The sequence below is a fragment of the Rhea pennata genome, chromosome 3, assembly GCF_028389875.1.
Source record: "Rhea pennata isolate bPtePen1 chromosome 3, bPtePen1.pri, whole genome shotgun sequence".
Lineage (NCBI taxonomy): Eukaryota > Metazoa > Chordata > Aves > Rheiformes > Rheidae > Rhea > Rhea pennata.
In genome coordinates this window covers 69,283,374-69,301,670 of record NC_084665.1, presented here as the reverse complement: position 1 = coordinate 69,301,670, position 18,297 = coordinate 69,283,374, and the positions used below count along the sequence as shown (strand labels likewise).

Sequence of the window (18,297 nt, the reverse complement as noted above, 5' to 3'; positions counted from 1 at the left end):
TGAATACAAAATTTTGTGTGCCAGTCATTATCTGTCAAGAGGAAAGGTTATAGAACATTCTTTTAGCATGTAATTGCAGTGGTCTTTCTCTTTGCATGTTCTTCTTTCCTTTCCAGTCTGCCCCACACAGTTAGACAGTACCTTCCTTTCTCCCCATGCAGAAATTGCTACTGCTGTCTTCCATCTCCTATCTCTAACCAATGTTTTCTTCTTTCTCACTCAAGGTGGCTGCTACTTCTTCCATCCAGTAACAATAGTCTACCAGAGGTTGTAATCTTGGTTTGGTTCTTCTCCTGTGGTGCTAGCTTCCATTCTAGTTCTGGAGTGTCCTTCTAGTATGATATATCCTACCAATTGGTCTGGAGATATAGGATGGTGAGGTGATTGAAACAGTGTTTGCAATTCTCCATGTAAAGTTTATGTAAAAGAAGGAAAAGAAAAATATGAGTCAGCACTGGTAAATGGTAAGAAGACTCATGTAGAAAGTATTTATTTTGTTTAGATTCATATCTACCCTCAGTACCCCTCCTTTCTGTAGCTGCTCCTTGACACATTTTAGAAGTAGGTTACCCCAGCGACTATCCCCACTTCATAATGAACCTATAATCACCATTCAGCAGCTGGAGATATAGTTAATATCTTTGATTTCCCACCAGAATCTTTCTATCCTCTCTCAGCTAAGGAAATCAGCTACATCTTGTGGCGTGCTCTGCAGGTCAATCAAATAGGGCTATTTGGGAGGAGAGAGAGTGAGAGTGAATTCAACAGCTGACAGGCTTTATGAAAGTGTCTTGTACAAGCTATTTGGGTAGCCCATGTGCTTCTGCTGACCTCAACTATCACAATAAAGCATGTGGCAAATCTGTCTGTTTGGCAGAGAAGTAGGTAATAGGGTGTGATGAAGCAGGGCAGGATGCCAGGTATCACATTGGTGGTATTTATTCCACTGATACTCATTGAGCTTTTATGAGCTAGAGGTTTGTGAGGAAATCTGAAAAGTACATAAAAGAAAACATTTGAAACTAGGTTGTTATGTTCCCTTATGCAGTGAGATGCAGAAAAACATAAAAAGAAAATGAATTAGGCAATTCTGCTTTGCAGAAAATTGCAAGGAAATCACAAATCTTGGAGACTGTTCTGAGGCTCGGTAGGGTCAGTAACCAATAATGAGACCTCTGTGCATGTAAGGTAGTGTTTTGAAGTAGTACAGAGGATAATGGGCAGTGGAAAAAAATGAATGCTGGCAAAAATATTATGGTTACAATAACAACTCCACACAAAACTAAGGTTCTAGTTTGTACACCAGTTTAGGTAAACTTTGATGTTGGGCTAGAGATGCTACAAGCCATAGTAAGAATCAACTACAGGTATCTATAGGAACAGATATTGAGTCTTTCGAGTCTTAGATACTGGAAAGGTTTAGGAGCAGTTCCTTAGGAAAGAAGGAAGAAGGGAATGAGTACAGTGATACCTCTCTGAATAAAACCCTGCAACAGCCTGTTCCTGATTTAGGGAGCTGAAAATTGAACACAAGACCTTTCATGTTTAATAGTCCCTGATGGACTCTTGTTCTGTGCATTGGTCTGATAGCTCTATAACCCATTCTTCCTTCTTGGAATAGAAACATTTTATAGCAATATATTCTAGAATTTAATTTCTATTATATTGAAAAACACTCCTATTTGTAAACAAGCAACCCCCCCAATCAATGAAGAAAACAGCTTCTGTATAATGATTTGAATTAGAACCCCTAATATGTGGTAAAAGAGTGTCTAAATTTAGCTTGTTTTCTTCCAAGCATTGACTTGCTAAGCCCATTTATGATTTTATATACATCTATATAATTCTATACACCTCCTAGCCAGTTCTATTCCCTGTGAAAAACTCATACTAATCTCAGTGACAGTGTGAAGACTTGCTATTAATCTCTACCCTCAGAAGCTGATATCTCTTTTAGCTCTACCATCTCTTTTGGAGATGAGAAATGGAGAATTTCTTAGAGTATTTGAGTTGTAATTGTGCATATTTATGCACTAATGTAATGTAATGTAATTGTGCATATTTATGCACTAACTACTAGCCTAGTATTTTAATTGAAATATCTGTTATAAGTCTTTCAAGGATGGTAAGAGTTAGTGTAGAGCCTATCATGTTTTCTCCATGTGTATTAATTTGCATTCCGTAATACCACATTTCATTTGCCATTTTATTGCCCAAACACACCACACTGAATTTTTCTACAACTCCTTACAGTTTGTCTTAATTTTGATTATTCTGAATAATTTATATTATCAATAAACTGTCACCTTATTTTTTATCTTCTAAGTTATCCGTGTAACTGTTCAACAGAACAGGATTCAGCAAAGATCACTGGGTTATTCCATTTTTTTTCCCCATTTTCCTTTTTCTTTTTGTTGTAATTATCTGATGAGCAGTCCTTCCCTCATATGTCTTGATAGCTTAGCTCCTCTCAAGGCCATAGAGGAATCTTGTCAAAATTTGTTTGTTAATCCAAATATGTTGAATGGAGGGGATTGCCCCATCTGTGTGCTTGCCAGCTCCTACAAAGATCTCCAGTATTGATAAGGTATGACTCTTATGAGGCCTCTGTAAGAAACAGCTTGACTCAGTATTTTGTACTGGTCTAAGAATCCACTACTTTTGTCTTTAAAACATTCAGATCTCCTTTGACATAGAAGCCTTTTGATCTTATCAGCCTAAAAACTGATACCATATTTACCACTTTGGTACCAAGTCCTGTTTAAGTAGTACAGTGGCAAGGGGAAACTTGAGTTTGTAGACAAAAATCACCTTTTCCTCTTGATTTATTGCCATGTAACTTTATAAATTTTTTCCTAAAACTGTTTCTGTTGACTTCATATTCTATCATCTGTAGTAAGCTGAGTAGGTTTCATTTTTTGTTTGCAAACTTTATTGATCTCCCTTGCACGATACACCATTGTAAAGAATTTGATTAGTTTTTGTTTTATTTTCCTTCCATAGTTTAATCATCTATTAACACTAAATAAACTCTCTGTCAGACCTCCACTCTCTAAAAGCTCCCTGGAATATGCTATGTGCTTATAGACACCAAGTGGAAAATGAAAGTATGAACTCATGGTTCCAACCCAGGGGCTGAAATCTGAGACAAAGACTCTGGATTTTATTTTACTTTGCTTTTTTCTTTCTTTCTTTTTTTTTTTTTTTAGTGTAACAGAAGCCTGTTGTAAAAACAGAAATTGAACCACTAGAGCCACTCTCTAAGTACAAGTCATCTTTTCTATCAGTTTTCTCCATGTAATTGCTAGAATTTTGGCATTTTAAAAGGTAGAAATGAATGCTAATCTCTTTTTTACCAATGACAAAAAGAAGGGAAAAGGCTGGAGTAGTAGCTGGAATTTGAAAGGAGTCAAATTTCTCTGGTTGCACTTTCAGCTCACAAAATGGAGATAATGACTTTTTGACTTGGAGGTATTTTACCCAGTCTGCACTGGAGCAAGTGACTACCAAAGTTATTTGGCAATAAAGAATGAAGAGTTGTATGTTATTAGAGCAGATGATGGTTTTTGGAAGTATTTCATAGCAAGGTGGCAGTAGATTTCAAAGTGAGATTGGTAACTAAATAAACTTTATAATTTGGCGAGAAACTGAGTTTTAAAATGCACAGGACTAGTACACTGCTTTTTAAATGTTTTTTCCACATAATAATCCTCGTGCAAAATAAGTCAAAATTCTCTAAAAAGTGAACTGTGGTGGCTCTAGCTCCGCTGTCTATTTCCTGCTGCTGTATGGTTGAATAGATGTAAACACTTAGAACAAGGTCTGAAAAAGTCTAAACAGTGTCTATTAACATTGTGAACATTCACATTTTCATTTCAAATTCAAAGGACCTAATTAAATGATTCAAGACAACAAATGCTTTCATCTTTTGTTTTGCCTGAATCTCATGAATCTATGTTGTGAAAGTATTATATATATATATAAATTGCCAGACAGTACTATGAAAAGCATTGCTTCCTCTCTTCCATCAGTCTTGCACATCAAATGCAAATAAAAGCCAAGGCCCTGTTTTGGGCTACCCAAAGCAGTATGTCCCAGAGTAAAGCGTACCGCTTAGTCAGTGCCTCCACGGCTTCTGCGAAGCACTTGCTTCAGCTCCAGCTATAGCCTGTCTTCATTCCTCTGAGCATCTAAGAAAACCTGCAGACTGGCACAGAATAAAAATTATACAGAAAGCAGCTGATGCATCATAAGGCCCTTCTGTAATGTGGTAGAGAAGAATTTCTATAGGTTTCCAGTTCTGATTTCAGTTGTATCTCTTTTTTGCTTCTTTTGAGTAGACTAACATCACTGACGTTCATGACTTCGTTCTGAGCTGTGCTGTAGAGGTTTCCAGGCTCAGTCTCAAAGCGCCTTTACTACTGCACCAGATAAGCAGCACTCCATCTAGATCAGTCATTAAGCAGATTCAGATTTCCTCTTAGGAATCAATAAATAAATCACTGTGCATAGGTTTTGGGTCGTGTTTCTTGGAAATCAACATATTCCAATCAATCACAATTCAGAAAACAAACTGCATGTCAGAGGAATGCCCCTTTTAAAGAAATGTGGTCATTTTACAACAGTTAATAGTTACATCAAGGTATTCTGAGACTTGATGGCAAAAATGGCTTCTCATGGTAGGAAACTCAAGGTAGAGGAAAGAAAATGTGAATTCTACCTCCTCTCCCAATTGAAAATAAACTTTCTCTCCCATTCTAAATACCAACCTAATACAGAAAAGCTCCCTTTGCTTCCTCCAAGAAAAACTCCAGGCCAAAACAAAGATGCTGTTTGTGCTTCTTTGAGGCATAGAGTATTCTAAAAGCTTTAAATTAAACTTGCTAAAATGCCACTGCTGGAAAATTCCTCAATACCAAACCCTAGGTGCTGGGCTCAGTGTAAGAGCACTTTGGGCATCTCTTGCTCTTTGCCTGTCAGATCCACTCCTGTGACCCTGCAAGGAGTGAAACATGACACACTTCTTTTCTGTGGGACACTGGAATCACAGAAAGATTGAGGTTGGAAAGCATCTCTGGAGATCATCTAGTCCAACTCGCAATCAGGGTCACCTAGAGCAGGCTGCCTGGCACTGTGCCCAGGCTTTTGAATATCTCGAAACATAAAGACTCCACAACCTCTCTGGGCAACCTGTTCCAGTGTTCAGTCACCCTCAAAATAAAAAAGTATTTTCTTCAGAAAAAATACTCAGATGGGACGTCCTGTGTTTTGAGTTTGTGCCTGTTGATTCTTGTCTGATTACTTGGCATTGCTGAAGAGTCTGGCAACATCTCCTTTATACCCTGTCTTTAGATATTTGTACACATTGACAAGATCCCCTCAAAGCCTTTTGTTCTGGAGGCTGGACAGTCTTAGCTCTCTCAGCCTTTGCTCATATGAGAGATGCTCCAGTCCCTTAATCATCTTTATGGCTGGTTGCTGTACTTACTGCAGTAGGTACTTGGCTCCCTTGTTCCGGGGAGCCCAGAATTGGACCCAGCACAGCATGTGTAGCCTCACCAGTGCTGAGTAGAGATGAAGGACCACCTCCCTCAGTCTTGATACAGTCTTTCCAGTGAAACATCTGTCAGAGTCAAACATTCTCTGACCAGGTTCTTTTAGATATTCCATGCATGGAAGGGGTGAGATTTAATATCAAATTTACTTGAAGATATTTGACATTAAACAGGATTTTTGATTTAGCAGAGTGATAGAGCAATATATTGAGATCGCATTACGAGTGTAAGTTACACTTAGCAAAGTATAGCAGTTGCAATACTTAGTTCAATCACAATACAAATGTGATCTGCGTTACCAATCTCTATAACACTCACTCACTGTCACAGCACTGGGCGTCCCCAGTCACAAGGAGGATCCTGGCAGGAGTACATGGGTTGAAACCAGCTCAAGCCCATTGCTCTCTTTGGTAGGCTGACCTACGTATATATATTTCACCTGTGCTGGTTTGGCTAATTCAGGGAGACATTCACACTCTTGATGAACTCGGAGAGAAACATTTCCACAACCAGTTGGTCACTCAAGTGTGATGTAGTCAGTTGAACCGGTCAACTGACACAGCTGTTTATCTAGAACAATGGCCAACCTCCAGACCGCTGTGTGGGGGTATAAATTCAACTTTTCTTGCAACAGCTGTAGTCAGTCGTTGCCTACATTCTTCCCTGGGCTTCACGGGCACACGGCCCTTGCCCAGCTCTGCTGGGCCTTCTTCCATTGTAGGAGTTTACTGGTTGGTCACAATGTGCAAGGCTGAACGGGCAACTTTTGCCCAAAGTTGCACTGTATTTAAAAGGTTACCAGAGAATGAAATTATGCTCTAACTGATAAACTTAAGTACTCTTAAATTATGTTAATATCTTAAATTTAAAACTTAAAACTTGATACAGTATGTGTATAGACACATAAGGGTTATGTGTATACTGTTTTTATAAATCATGAATCTGCAGAGTTTTCCTGTGCTGTTCTTCGCCCGTTCCACTGGATTTTTTGAAGGATTTATTTTCCTGTTGCCGTGTACTGCAATTCATTTCGTGAAGGATCATTTTGTCCTTTTTACACTAGGTTCCCTTTGAAGAAGTAAGCTGCTCCACTCTAAACCAAATGCTAGACTCTGCTTAGGACTAAATGATTACTGGCTTTTACACTATTAACTTTACACAGCCTAAAAGGAGAACAATGTGGCTGTAAGTCATCAAAAGAAGCTGCACAGCTATTAACAGTTCATCTGTGCTGCTAATGCTTACACAGGTTTCACTGTGTGCCCCTGTTGTAGAAAGCAATAAATATCACTAGATGCTTTGAATAAAAATACAACAAGAATAATCAAAGTTTTTAAAATGCAATGAAAATAAGCTGCAATCTATAAAGGAGAAGCAAGCTACAAAATCAATAAAATCTCAGCTATTGACTGACTATACAAATTGGACAAGTTAGTAACTAATTGGATGCTGTGCTCAAGCAGTATGTTTAACATGGTTTTAAAGTGAGCATGAGAGTCACTAACTTAAAATGTCACAGGACAGCTGTGCCATGACCACCAAGCTTGGTAATTAAATGTCATACAGGTTAATTGCAGAGACAATCAGGAGATGAAGTTAAAAGGATCAAAAGGAATCAGTTGAATAGCATTATATTAATCCATCTATGGAGGAGGAAAGGAAAGTCTTTATAAAGGAAGCTTTATAAATGCACAATTGCAAAATCAGTTTTGGTTAAAGCCTTTTTTTAAAAGTTAGAAGAATGCAATAGGGTTATAAGATGTTTGAATTGTAGAAAGGTGGGTTTGGGGCCAATGGAGATTGTCATGAAATAAATGCAAAGGTGATTCCAATCCATACCTAGGAATTCTTTTTCTCCTTTGGTTTAACCTGTAGCCATGACAAATTACGTTTTTGAGGATGCAAAACTGATTGATTTCCAATGTGAAAGGTCAATGTATACATTCAGCCCATCACATCAATCTGTCTCCATGGATAAATTTTATCATGGTGCGGAGGGAGAGTAGACCCAACTTATTGACTGTTCCTCATATAGTTTATAATCTTTATAGCTTACTGCTACATAGAACTCAGTTCAGCAGAGTACTCAGACACATGCTTAAGTGCTGTGCTGAATGAGAATTATAATACACCAAGCAGTGTATGCACCTGAAAAAAATAATAGCAGTACCGCTATAAAAGATACAATGCTGTATTATATTATCCAGTTCTTGAGGAAAGGGTGGTAGGGAGCAAACCAGACACACAGATGCTATTCATGTTGCTGCATGAATTGCTCTACTCCTCTGCTGAGAAGAGTGACTATGAAGTCCTAAATGGACAGTAATACAGGGTAAATCAAGTGATGCAGCCTCTGAAGAAAAAGCTCTTCCATGAAGATGTAAACAGAAAAGAAAAGTAACAAAGAGGTGTCATAGGTAATTTGCATACAGTGATTCAATGTCCAGTTGGGCAGGCACACAAGCTAATGATTTGGTTGTGAAAAAATATATACATGTTTTGAATGTTTCCGTACCTTACTTTCTACCCTGGCATTCTGCTGTTGTTTCAGATACAACCTGTACATACTGATTTAAATTTTAGAGGAGAATGAGGACAAAACCACAAGTATGAATGGTTTTATTCTGATGTCTAAATTCTGGATTCAAAAACAAAGTTGTTGATGCTTCTCTGTTGTTCATTACTTCCATAACTGTTGAAAACTAAGCCTTTTGCTTTAATGCCGTATGGATGTTGAAAATTTCTGATTGTACTACTGAATTCATCTTACTGTCCCTTCTGTTGTTTCTGTTTATGATCTTTTTTTTTATATATTTTGTTTGCAGGCTTGTTTCCTGCAGTGCTGAACTTGGCTACTAATGCTCTCATCACAACCAATGCTACCTGTGGAGAAAAAGGCCGGGAAATGTACTGCAAACTTGTTGAACATGTTCCTGGACAGCCTGCGAGGAACCCTCAGTGCCGTATTTGTGATCAAAGGAGTAGAGTTCCACATCGTATGTGTGCCATTTTCATTTTATTAGATTTTTTTCCTAAGGTTACAGACATTCAGGGATTTTAAGATCAACTGACTGGTCATGGAGGAGAGATTAAAAAACAAAACAAAACCACAGATCATATGAAAATCTGTCTTGTTCTTTTTAAATTACGTTATGTGTGTCTTTCACTACTTTTCCAAAATCTGTTACCTGTTGATTATATGCCTCAAACTGAAGATTCCAGTTTGGAAACTTAAACTGGAGCAACTAAATTCAGATTTAGGAGAGTTAAGTATCTACAGCTGTTGCGGAATTCTCTTTGTATATGATCCCCCTAATTGAAAAGCAATTACTTTTACCTTTATACCTACATGGGGATCTTGAACATTTTGGCTAGTCTAATTAACATCTCAAATTTCAGTTTAGGGCTAACTCCAGTTTTACTTTATTGTGTTCTGAGATATTTTTCTTCTTAGTTTAATGTTAATTCAGTTTCACTGAATCAGCAAAAATGGATAATGGAGCACTGCATGGTTTAGCTCCTTATTCTTTTATGTTAAAACTGATCTTTGCTAATGGTGCTTTTATAAAGACTAGCGACAAGCAAAATCCATTTTCACATATGAGTATTATCTGCTGGTTCAGAATGTATATTTCTAACCACTTAAGAATGGTAAGAAAGATTAGAAGTAGGAAATGATTGTACAAGTACCTTTCAGTGAAAGATGTAAATAGCATTAACTGTGCCGTTTTTTTTTTTGTGTGTGTGTGTATAGGCTTGCACTGCAAATAGTAGACCAGTGGATAGACACTTGATACAGCTTTTCATTGAAGATATGCAGTGTTGGAAGCAGCTTAGACTCCAAGACAGAACTTTGTTTAGCCTCGCCTTAGAAACTTCCTTCCTAGGCCATCTGTCCTAGAGTTATTTTTCTCATTACAAAGCTTTTTTTCCCCCTCCTAATAGTTATTCTGCGTCTTCCGTGATGAAATTCAAGTATGTTATCTTTTGCCCTAACTTCAGTCAATACAAGGAGTAGACTATTCGCATTCTCTTTACAAAGATCTTTTACTTAGTTAAGAGCTGTTAGTAGTGCTCTGCCTAGTTTCTACCCTAAGCTATCCCAGCTTTTTCATTCTTTTCACAGGTTGTGTTTTCTAGAACTCTTAATTATGCAAATCGAATTTATATGAATTCTCTGTAGAGGTTTTAATCATTATTAAAGTTCACCTGAGCTCTTAACAGCACTGAATAGAGATGGTTTGCTTCAGAATGAACAGATTATATTCCTGTTTATACATTCTACTTAGCTATTTCACTTTCTTAATGATGTGACACTGTTTAGAGATGTCTAGCCAGTGCTCCATTATAATCCCCAGATGCTTTTATGCCAAATGGCTACTTATCCAGTTGTTCCCCGTCCTGAATTTGGACAGCTCATTATAATTGCCTGAGTATAGACTACTTCATTTGTCTGAATTCAGCTGAAACATGTTTTTTTCCCAAGACAATTTTCCAGATTTTGATATCTTCTTTAATTGTAGTAACCACTGCCTTCTGAGGAAAGGTCATATGATTTTATTGTAACGATATAAGCATTCAAAGATACATTACATTATAATAGTAGCTGTCATTTGGAGAAGCTTTCAGGGCTTTTCGGAAACATTTAGACTGGCAGAAACAGTGTGCAATAGATTCGTTCTTTATAGATGGATTTTTAGAGGTGCATTAAAGGTTTTTTGTCAAGTTTATTTAATTCACAAAGCAAATCTGAAACGGAGCTGCATTGCTTTGTCCCTGTGTTCTGCCTATGACACTAGATAGCATAGACTCATTTATATGTATGTATGTATGTATGTGTGCATGTATGCATGTATATGTGTGTGTATATATATTTATGTATGTATAAACACCTGACTACTTTGTATCTGTGTTTTCCCCAACTCCTACCCTCATGCAAAATTGAATCTGCCTGGCTTCAGAAAGTCTGGTCTTCCGTTGCCAGCCACATCTCATTTTAAGGTTTTGAAATGTTCATTTGGCAGCAGGAAGTGCTTTATTTAAACAGAGATGGCTCATTAATAAGAGAGACATGTAATGTAACCAGACTTTAAATGATCCCCCTGGAATGTGTGAGTCTGCTGTTCCTCCCCTTAATTACTGTAGTAGAAAATGAACACAAATTCCCTGGTTAATCACATGTGAGCCCAAATTAAAGAGTACGATTTGATGGACTCACTCTATAAGTTATCCCCTTTATCATCCATCAGTGAGACTGGTCCTTGAACTGCATTTGCAATCCAGTTCTTCTTGCAAATGTTGTATTATTTTCTTTTCCTTTTTAAATAGGGAAAAACATGCCAGCAATTAATCAGTGTTTTCAAATTAATTATGATTAAACTTTCATAATGGTAATTATAGTTAATTGTTAATTCATCTCCCAGCCCGCCTTCTCATGACGTATCTTTATATCAATTTCACCTGAAGAGACTTACCTCAAAATTTCCAATTAGACAGCTTCTGTCACAATCGCGGAGGAGCTCTGAGTTTGATTTGCAGGTGGTTTTTGCTAGGACTCATTGAAAGCCAAGGTTTGTAAAGATGATCAGAGCTGTGAGAATTGACAACATGTAAAGTGTGGGTGTTTTCTTTGTTACTCTCTTCAGTATAAAGATAATGCCACTAATAACAGCACTTATAGCACCAGTAAGTATTCTGACTTGCAAATGTTGGTGCCAACTCAGGCCACTGAATAATCTGATATTTAAGTAAACTTTTTGGCATTTTCAATTTTGAGGGCTGATGCCTTTCCTCTCTCCCACAAGGCACTTTAATTGTATCTTTAAATATGTTCAGACATTCTGTCTTTCCTTAATGAACTAGGACTCCTGTCCTCCACGGGTGGCTGGTGTAATAAATAACAGAGACACAAAGACTATCAATCTGGCTGGTTGAGTTAAATAATAATCAGAATAACAAGCAAATGAATTAATTCTTTAGAATTGTAGGACTGCCTGATAATAAAACGTATTTCAGTTTTATATAAATAAAACTTCTCATTTTAGGAATTCTACCTCTTCTTAATAAGAGAGGTAGAATTTCTTCTGCCTTTTTATATTCTCTACGCTCCTGCAAATAGAACCTGGGTCAAAGAAGCTTACTATATTTGAAATAACTTTTGGTTATTTTCCCTGTAATATACACTCTTGCTCTTGGCAATTAGGGACTTCAAAATATAGGAGACTAGATCCTCTGTATCCTTTAAATTTGAGGTTATGGTATTCTCCAGTTTATACAAGACAAAAACAAGAATTGGCCAAAAGGAAGACCTGGAGGTTTGGCTAAATGCAGTTTACGTAACATAAAAAAAAAATACTGTGTAAGCAAGTTACAGTATTTTACTCTAACCTTTACAATATTTTCATCTTGAAATCTGTGAAGAATTTCATGCTGTGGGTGCATTTATATTCCCATTATTCTGGTTTTATTAGGGCCACTAACACAAGGTAAACATGGACATGAAAAATAATGCATCTTGGACTTTGAGCTGATGGTTTATTCCCAAGAGAACTATCTTTGTATGCATGTACATGAGTTAGATTATTTTCTAGTTAAGAAATATATTCTGTAGTGATTTCTGTGTTATTTCCCTGTGTGCTTAGAAATAGCTTAGAAATTCAAGTACCCATATTACTGTAAATCTGATTTCCCTGCAAGTCAGATCTCAGATTCCTGATTTGTTGTTTGCATTCCACCATTTAATGATTTCACAGTACTTTAAATTTTTGTTCGGAAGATCACAGGAAGTGCTCATACTATTTGATTTAGATGCCTACGTTTTCTACATAATCAGTGGAGCCTCCAAGAGTATTTAATTAGGTGTTCTGAATCACCTTTTGGATTCTAACCAAAATTAGACTGCTGACATTAAATGACTGTCTTAGTAATAGTAAGCACAAGACTGCAACCCTAGAGTAAAGGAAAAATAAATTTCCTGGTTTTTATGTTACTGTGCTACCTCATTAGTTCAATAATTGTTTTTGAATCTAGATTTTAGATCTAAAACCATTTATATCTCTTAACAATTCTGAATTATGTTTATTTTATGTGTTTCTACTACTGTAACAGAACGACATCCGATAACAAATGCAATTGATGGCAAGAACACTTGGTGGCAAAGCCCTAGTATCCAGAATGGGATTGAATATCATTACGTGACTATTACATTGGACCTTAAACAGGTAGACTTCTGCTGTCTGTTTGTTTCTGCAAAGGCTTTCTTTCTTACATAATAGTTCATTTACATTATTTTCTTCAACACGCTCTATTGCTTTTGTATCATGAAGTCATGGTCATCTTCCTCTGTAGCTTTTGGCTGTTAATATGGATAATGCTGACTGTGATCTATTCATCGTAATATAAGGTATTGAATTAAAAATAGTTTATATGCACATTTATGAAGTAACAGTTATTTTAAACGTAACATTTTCAGGATTTTTTTCATTATTGCTTCTGGTTTTACTCTTTAAAGACAAATAAAAGATGGTTTAAAGGGAAAAATTAAAGTTTATGTTTACAATTGTTCTTTACTGTTTTAGTAACAAATTACTATACATTCCAACAATATAATCTTTAGCTCTGCTGGAAATAGGTGCACATGCACTGGGTTATTTTGAGGGAGAATCTGGAGAGTAAAACGAGGAATTTGGCTAACAAAGTCCTTAAATAAATTGCTTCTCATTACTGAAATCTCTGCTTGAGAACTGTAGTTTTACAGAATAAAATTATTTGATGCTTACAAAAATGCTAGATAAATCCAGGTGTGTAAGCAAGATTTGAAGGCTGAAGGAAAATTAGTTCTATTTTTATTATGCTAAAATAAATATAGAACAACTATCTGATACCGGAGTTATTCATCATGTTATTAAACTTGATGATCTTGATATTCAGTTAACTAGATGATCAAGAATTATTTTCATTTTCCTCTTAAAATTGTCTCTTGCCTCTACTGATCTGCAACTTGAAAGAGGCAAAGGAGACCTAATCTGTTTTCCGGTGTAATGAAAAAAGGGAAGGCCTCTTTTTCTGCCTTTTTAGAGAGGCAGCTTCCTTTCCACCTTCTCTTTCCTCTGTGATCTGTTCACTGAGATAGATACTCAAGAACAATGCATCCCAGTGAGCAAGAAGTCAAGCAAAGGGTGCAGGAGACCTGCGTGGGTGAACAAGGGCAAACCTCAAACAAAAGAAGGAAGTATACAGGAGGTGGAAACAGAGACAGGCCACTTGAGAGGAAAGTAGGGACGTCATCTGTGTGTGCAGGGATAGGACTAGGAAGGCCAAGGCCCATTTGAAGTTTCATCTGGCAAGGGATGTCAAGGACAGTAAGAAGGGCTTCTTTAAATACACGAGTAACAAAAGGAAGACTAGGAAAAATGTAGGCCTGTTGCTAAGTGGGGCAGGGGCCCTGATGACGAAGGACGCAGAGAAGGTACAGGTACTGAATGCCTCCTTCTTTGCTTCAGTCATTACCAGTCCTCAGGAATCCCACACCCTGGAGACAAGAGAGAAGGTCTGAAGAAAGGAAGACCTTCCCTTGGTCAGGGAGTATCAGGTTGGAGATCACTTAGACAAACTGGACATCCATGGGCCCCAATGCACCCACAAGTGCTGAGGAAGCTGGTGGATGTTATTGTTAGGCCACTTTCCTTCATCTTTAAAAGGTCATGGAAAACAGGAGAGGTGCCTGAGGACTGGAAGAAAGCCAGTGTCACTCCAGTCTTCAAAAAGGGCAAGAAGGAGGATCCAAGGAACTACAGACCAGTCCTCCTCTTCCATCTGCTTGGAAAGGTGATGGAATAGCTCATCCTGAGTGCCATCTCTAAGCATGTGGAGGAAAAGAAGGTGATCAGGAGTAGTTAGCATGGATTCACCAAGGGGAAATCCTGCTTAACCCATCTGATAGCCTTCTATGATGGAATGACTCTCTGGGAAGAGCAGTGGATGTTGTCTACCTTGACTTCAGCAAGGCTTTTAACGCTGTCTCCCATAACATAGTGCTCATAGGCAAGCTCAGGAAGTACAGGATAGATGAGTGGCCAGTGAGGTGGATTGAGAACAGGCTGAATGGCAGAAGTCAAAGGGTTGTGCTCAGTGGCACAAAGTCTGGTTGGAGGTGTGTAGTTGGTGGTGTTCCCCAGGGATCAATACTGGTTCAGATATTGTTCAGCTTCTTCATCAATGACCTGGATGAAAGGACAGACTGCATCCTTAGCAATTTTGCTGATAATCTAAGACTGGGAGGAGTGGCTGGTACACCAGAAGACTGTGCCACTGATCAGAGGGACCTTGCCAGGCTGGAGAGCTGCAAGGAGAGGAACTTCATGAAGTTTAACAAAGGCAAGTGATGGGTCCTGCACCTAGGGAGGAATAACCTCCATGCACCAGTACAGGCTGGGGCTGACTCACTGGAAAGCAGCTCTGCAGAGAAGGACCTTGGAGTCCTGGTGGACAGCAAGTTGACCATAAGCCAGTAGTGTCCCTTGTGACCAAGAAGGCCAATGGTATCCTGGGGTGCATTAGGAAGTGCATTGCCAGCAAGTCGAGGGAAGTGATCTTCTCCCTCTATTCAGCCCTGGTGAGGCCTCATCTGGAGTACTGCGTCCAGTTCTGGGCTCTTCAATACAAACAAGACACAGAGCCACTGGAGAGAGTCCAGCAGAGGGCTGCTAAGATGATGAAGGGGCTGGAACATCTCCTCTATGAGGAAAGACTGCAAACGCTGGGCCTGTTCAGCCTTGAGAAGAGAAGGCTGAGGAGCAATCTTATCAATATGTATAAGCATCTGAAGGGAGGCTGTCAAGAAGATGGGCCAGACTCTTCTCAGTGGTGCCCTGCGATAGGACAAGAGGCAACAGGCACAAACAGAAACACGGGCAGTTCCATCTGAACATGAGGAAAAACTTACTTACTGTGAGGGTGAGAGAGCGCTGGAACAGGTTGCCCTTCCTTGGAGATATTCAAAAGTTGTCTGGACACAATCCCGGGCAATGTGTCGTAGGTGACCCTGCTTGAGCAGGGGGGTTGGACTGGATGATCTCCAGAGGTCCCTTCCAACCTCAACCATTCTGTGATTCTGTGATTTTTTTCTGTTTTAATGTACTATTATTGGTTTATATCTTTCATCTGGAACCTGACTGCCCATCTTCTTTTCTTTCTTCTCATTTATCCCTCCTTAAAAAGGACAATAGCTGATTATCATTTACAGAGACTTGAATAAAGAATAGTTTGGTAGAAAATAAAATGAAAATAAAGGCAAGACATGGAGGTGTCTGTGTATGCACATACATACACACAAAAAATTCATAGTCCTAATTTTAGTCCAGAATTCAGAAGTTTTGTGAAGTTTATCAAAGAGTATTTTGCCTGCATTTGTAGTTTTTATCTTTAGTTTCTTGAAAACAAACTGTCATCTAAATTATCTAAAGATAAACATACCTATAAATACATCTTATCATTTGCACTGGAATAATTGGAGGGTGCTACACATGGTTTTTTTGCATTCTGACTTCGGAGCCCACATTGTCTTGATTCGTGGGAGTCATAAATCTGGGTATTTGCCCCCATATCTGCAACAGTGTTCCATGTGCGTTTCTCTTGTATTCAGTGAGACTAAACCTTTTTAAGAAAGCTTAAGTTAAAACTTGTTAAGGCACAGGATGTTAATTGAAAATGTTCAGTTGAACTTTCAGGATTATTCACTGGTTTGCCAATACAACACAGGATTGTCTCTATAGTTGGCTATGGCTTATTAATGTGTAAATAGCTCTCATGCATTAGAACTAAATTCGCATCCTGGGTGTTCATTGTGCCAGAGGTTTTACTTGTGTAGTTGTTTAGGCCAGGTCCACTGAACATTACAATTTCTGTTTTTCCTGTTGTGTCAGTATTTAGATTGTCTTAATAAATAACCAAACATGTATACTTCCTAAAGTTTGTGGGTTTCTTTAACATCCTAAAAGCTAGCAACTACAGAGTTTGTGACTATATTAAACAGTAAGTTCAGATCGTTCAAATGTACTTCAAAGGCTTCTTTGTGTGCCAGCTGACAGCAAAGTGACAATAGAGCACTAGGTGTTATATGGGTTTGTTTTATTGGTTTTTGTTTCTGCTTTTTAAGTGAGATAGGGCTCAAGTTCTTTTCCATGTTGTTCTGCTTACTGTTCAAAGAAAGATTAGCACTCCTCTTCACAGGACTAATGCTGACGTGGTCTCCTTTTAACAAGTATGCTGCAACTTGCTTGGCTTCTGGAATGTTCAATATGTCTTGCTAATAAGAAATAGAGTTGTCTGAGTTTTGAGAAGTATTAGAAAACTTTTGTTTACATGTTATTTTATATATATGGCATTGTAGACTTTAATAAAGTAGTCATAAAGTAGTAATAAAGTAAAACCTGAGATTTCTCCTCCGGCTAGAAGTACGTAGTGGTGAATGGAGGAAGGTCACAAGAAATCTTTGACACCTCACTGAAAAAAAAATATCATTCTTTTCCTTTGGCTTATATGAGATTCAGTAATTGCAATGTTTGTGTTGATATAGTCTTGCTTCAGTACAAAAGTGCTTAGCTTCTTTTTGTTAGATAGAAATAACAAATGACAAATTTACAAGTAATGGACTGTAAATTGCAGGAATGCATTAGTTTGTGTGTTATTACCAATAATTATGACAGTACATGAAGTGCTTTTAGCATATCCTAATTTCATGAAAAAATCAGAAAAATAATTACAATTCCTTCATTTAATAATGCTTGACCTCTGGGGGCATTTACATATTTTTACTTTATTGTGTAGTATAGTCATAAAAATGCTGTATGGTAGTTAACAGTAACTAATAAACTGTTTGAAGAAGAGATATTTCTTTAACTTTAGAAGGCACAAGCAGATTGGTCAGGTTGGGAAAATGCAGAGGTTTCCTTCACATACACATTTGAGATGTCACGTAATATTTTTAAAGAAATTTTATCTGTAATGGAGGCTAGGCTTCTAATTCACTAATGTACCTTTGATATTTACCCCATGAAGAAGTTATGAGTTAAAAGTTGGGACTATTGGGCAGGGCTCTGAGCGTCTTTGCTTATTTATGCTTTGCTCTTAACTCTTTAATTTTTAAGAGTTTAGCCATTTTCAGAATTATTGTGGCTTATCTATTTTACAGGAGTTTTCTGCAATACCATCTATAGGTTTACATCTGAAATTATTTTTACAATGCTTTTCATCCAACAACTGCATAGCAGGTCAAAGGATGAATACAGATTTATTTGGTAGAAGTTCCTCTGTTATGTGCATGGACTACTCAGACAAACTTAAATCAAGGTTAAAATTCAAACCTGAGCTGCCCTGGTTCCTGAAAGTGCAACTGCAGATTTGTTTTCAACAGGCTAAGTCCATCAGTGCGTCTATGATCATTGCATCTATGAAGTGCTCACAAATTATGAAGAGAATAGGTCTGCTGTTCTGCATCTTTTGCTCCTGCTGGTTGTGCGGGAAGTGTGGGTTTGGCCTTAAGAACGAGGGGTAGTTCAACTGCAACAGAAGCAATTCAGGTCCAGTGAGTGCAATTTTTAGGAGGATAGGAAATAAGCCTTCTCTTATTTATAAGCTCCTTCTCTTCAAAGAGCTATGCTCTTTTGTTAAGTGCAGGGAAAGGCCTTAGCAAAATGGAAATGCATAGATTTCCAGGGAGAACATATTCCCCATACTCATGTTA

The 18,297-nt window shown here is 37.8% G+C and overlaps 1 protein-coding gene across 5 annotated transcripts in view; it reads left to right on the top strand.

Annotated features, from left to right (window-relative positions):
- LAMA2 (laminin subunit alpha 2) overlaps window positions 1-18,297 on the top strand; it is a 377,777-nt gene that overhangs the window by 84,968 nt on the left and 274,512 nt on the right. For all 5 annotated transcript variants that reach the window (XM_062572565.1, XM_062572567.1, XM_062572564.1 and 2 more), the window contains exons 2-3: window positions 8,381-8,551; window positions 12,663-12,775. In XM_062572565.1, coding sequence (XP_062428549.1) covers window positions 8,381-8,551; window positions 12,663-12,775 — 284 coding nt within the window. The remainder of the gene's footprint in view (window positions 1-8,380; window positions 8,552-12,662; window positions 12,776-18,297) is intronic.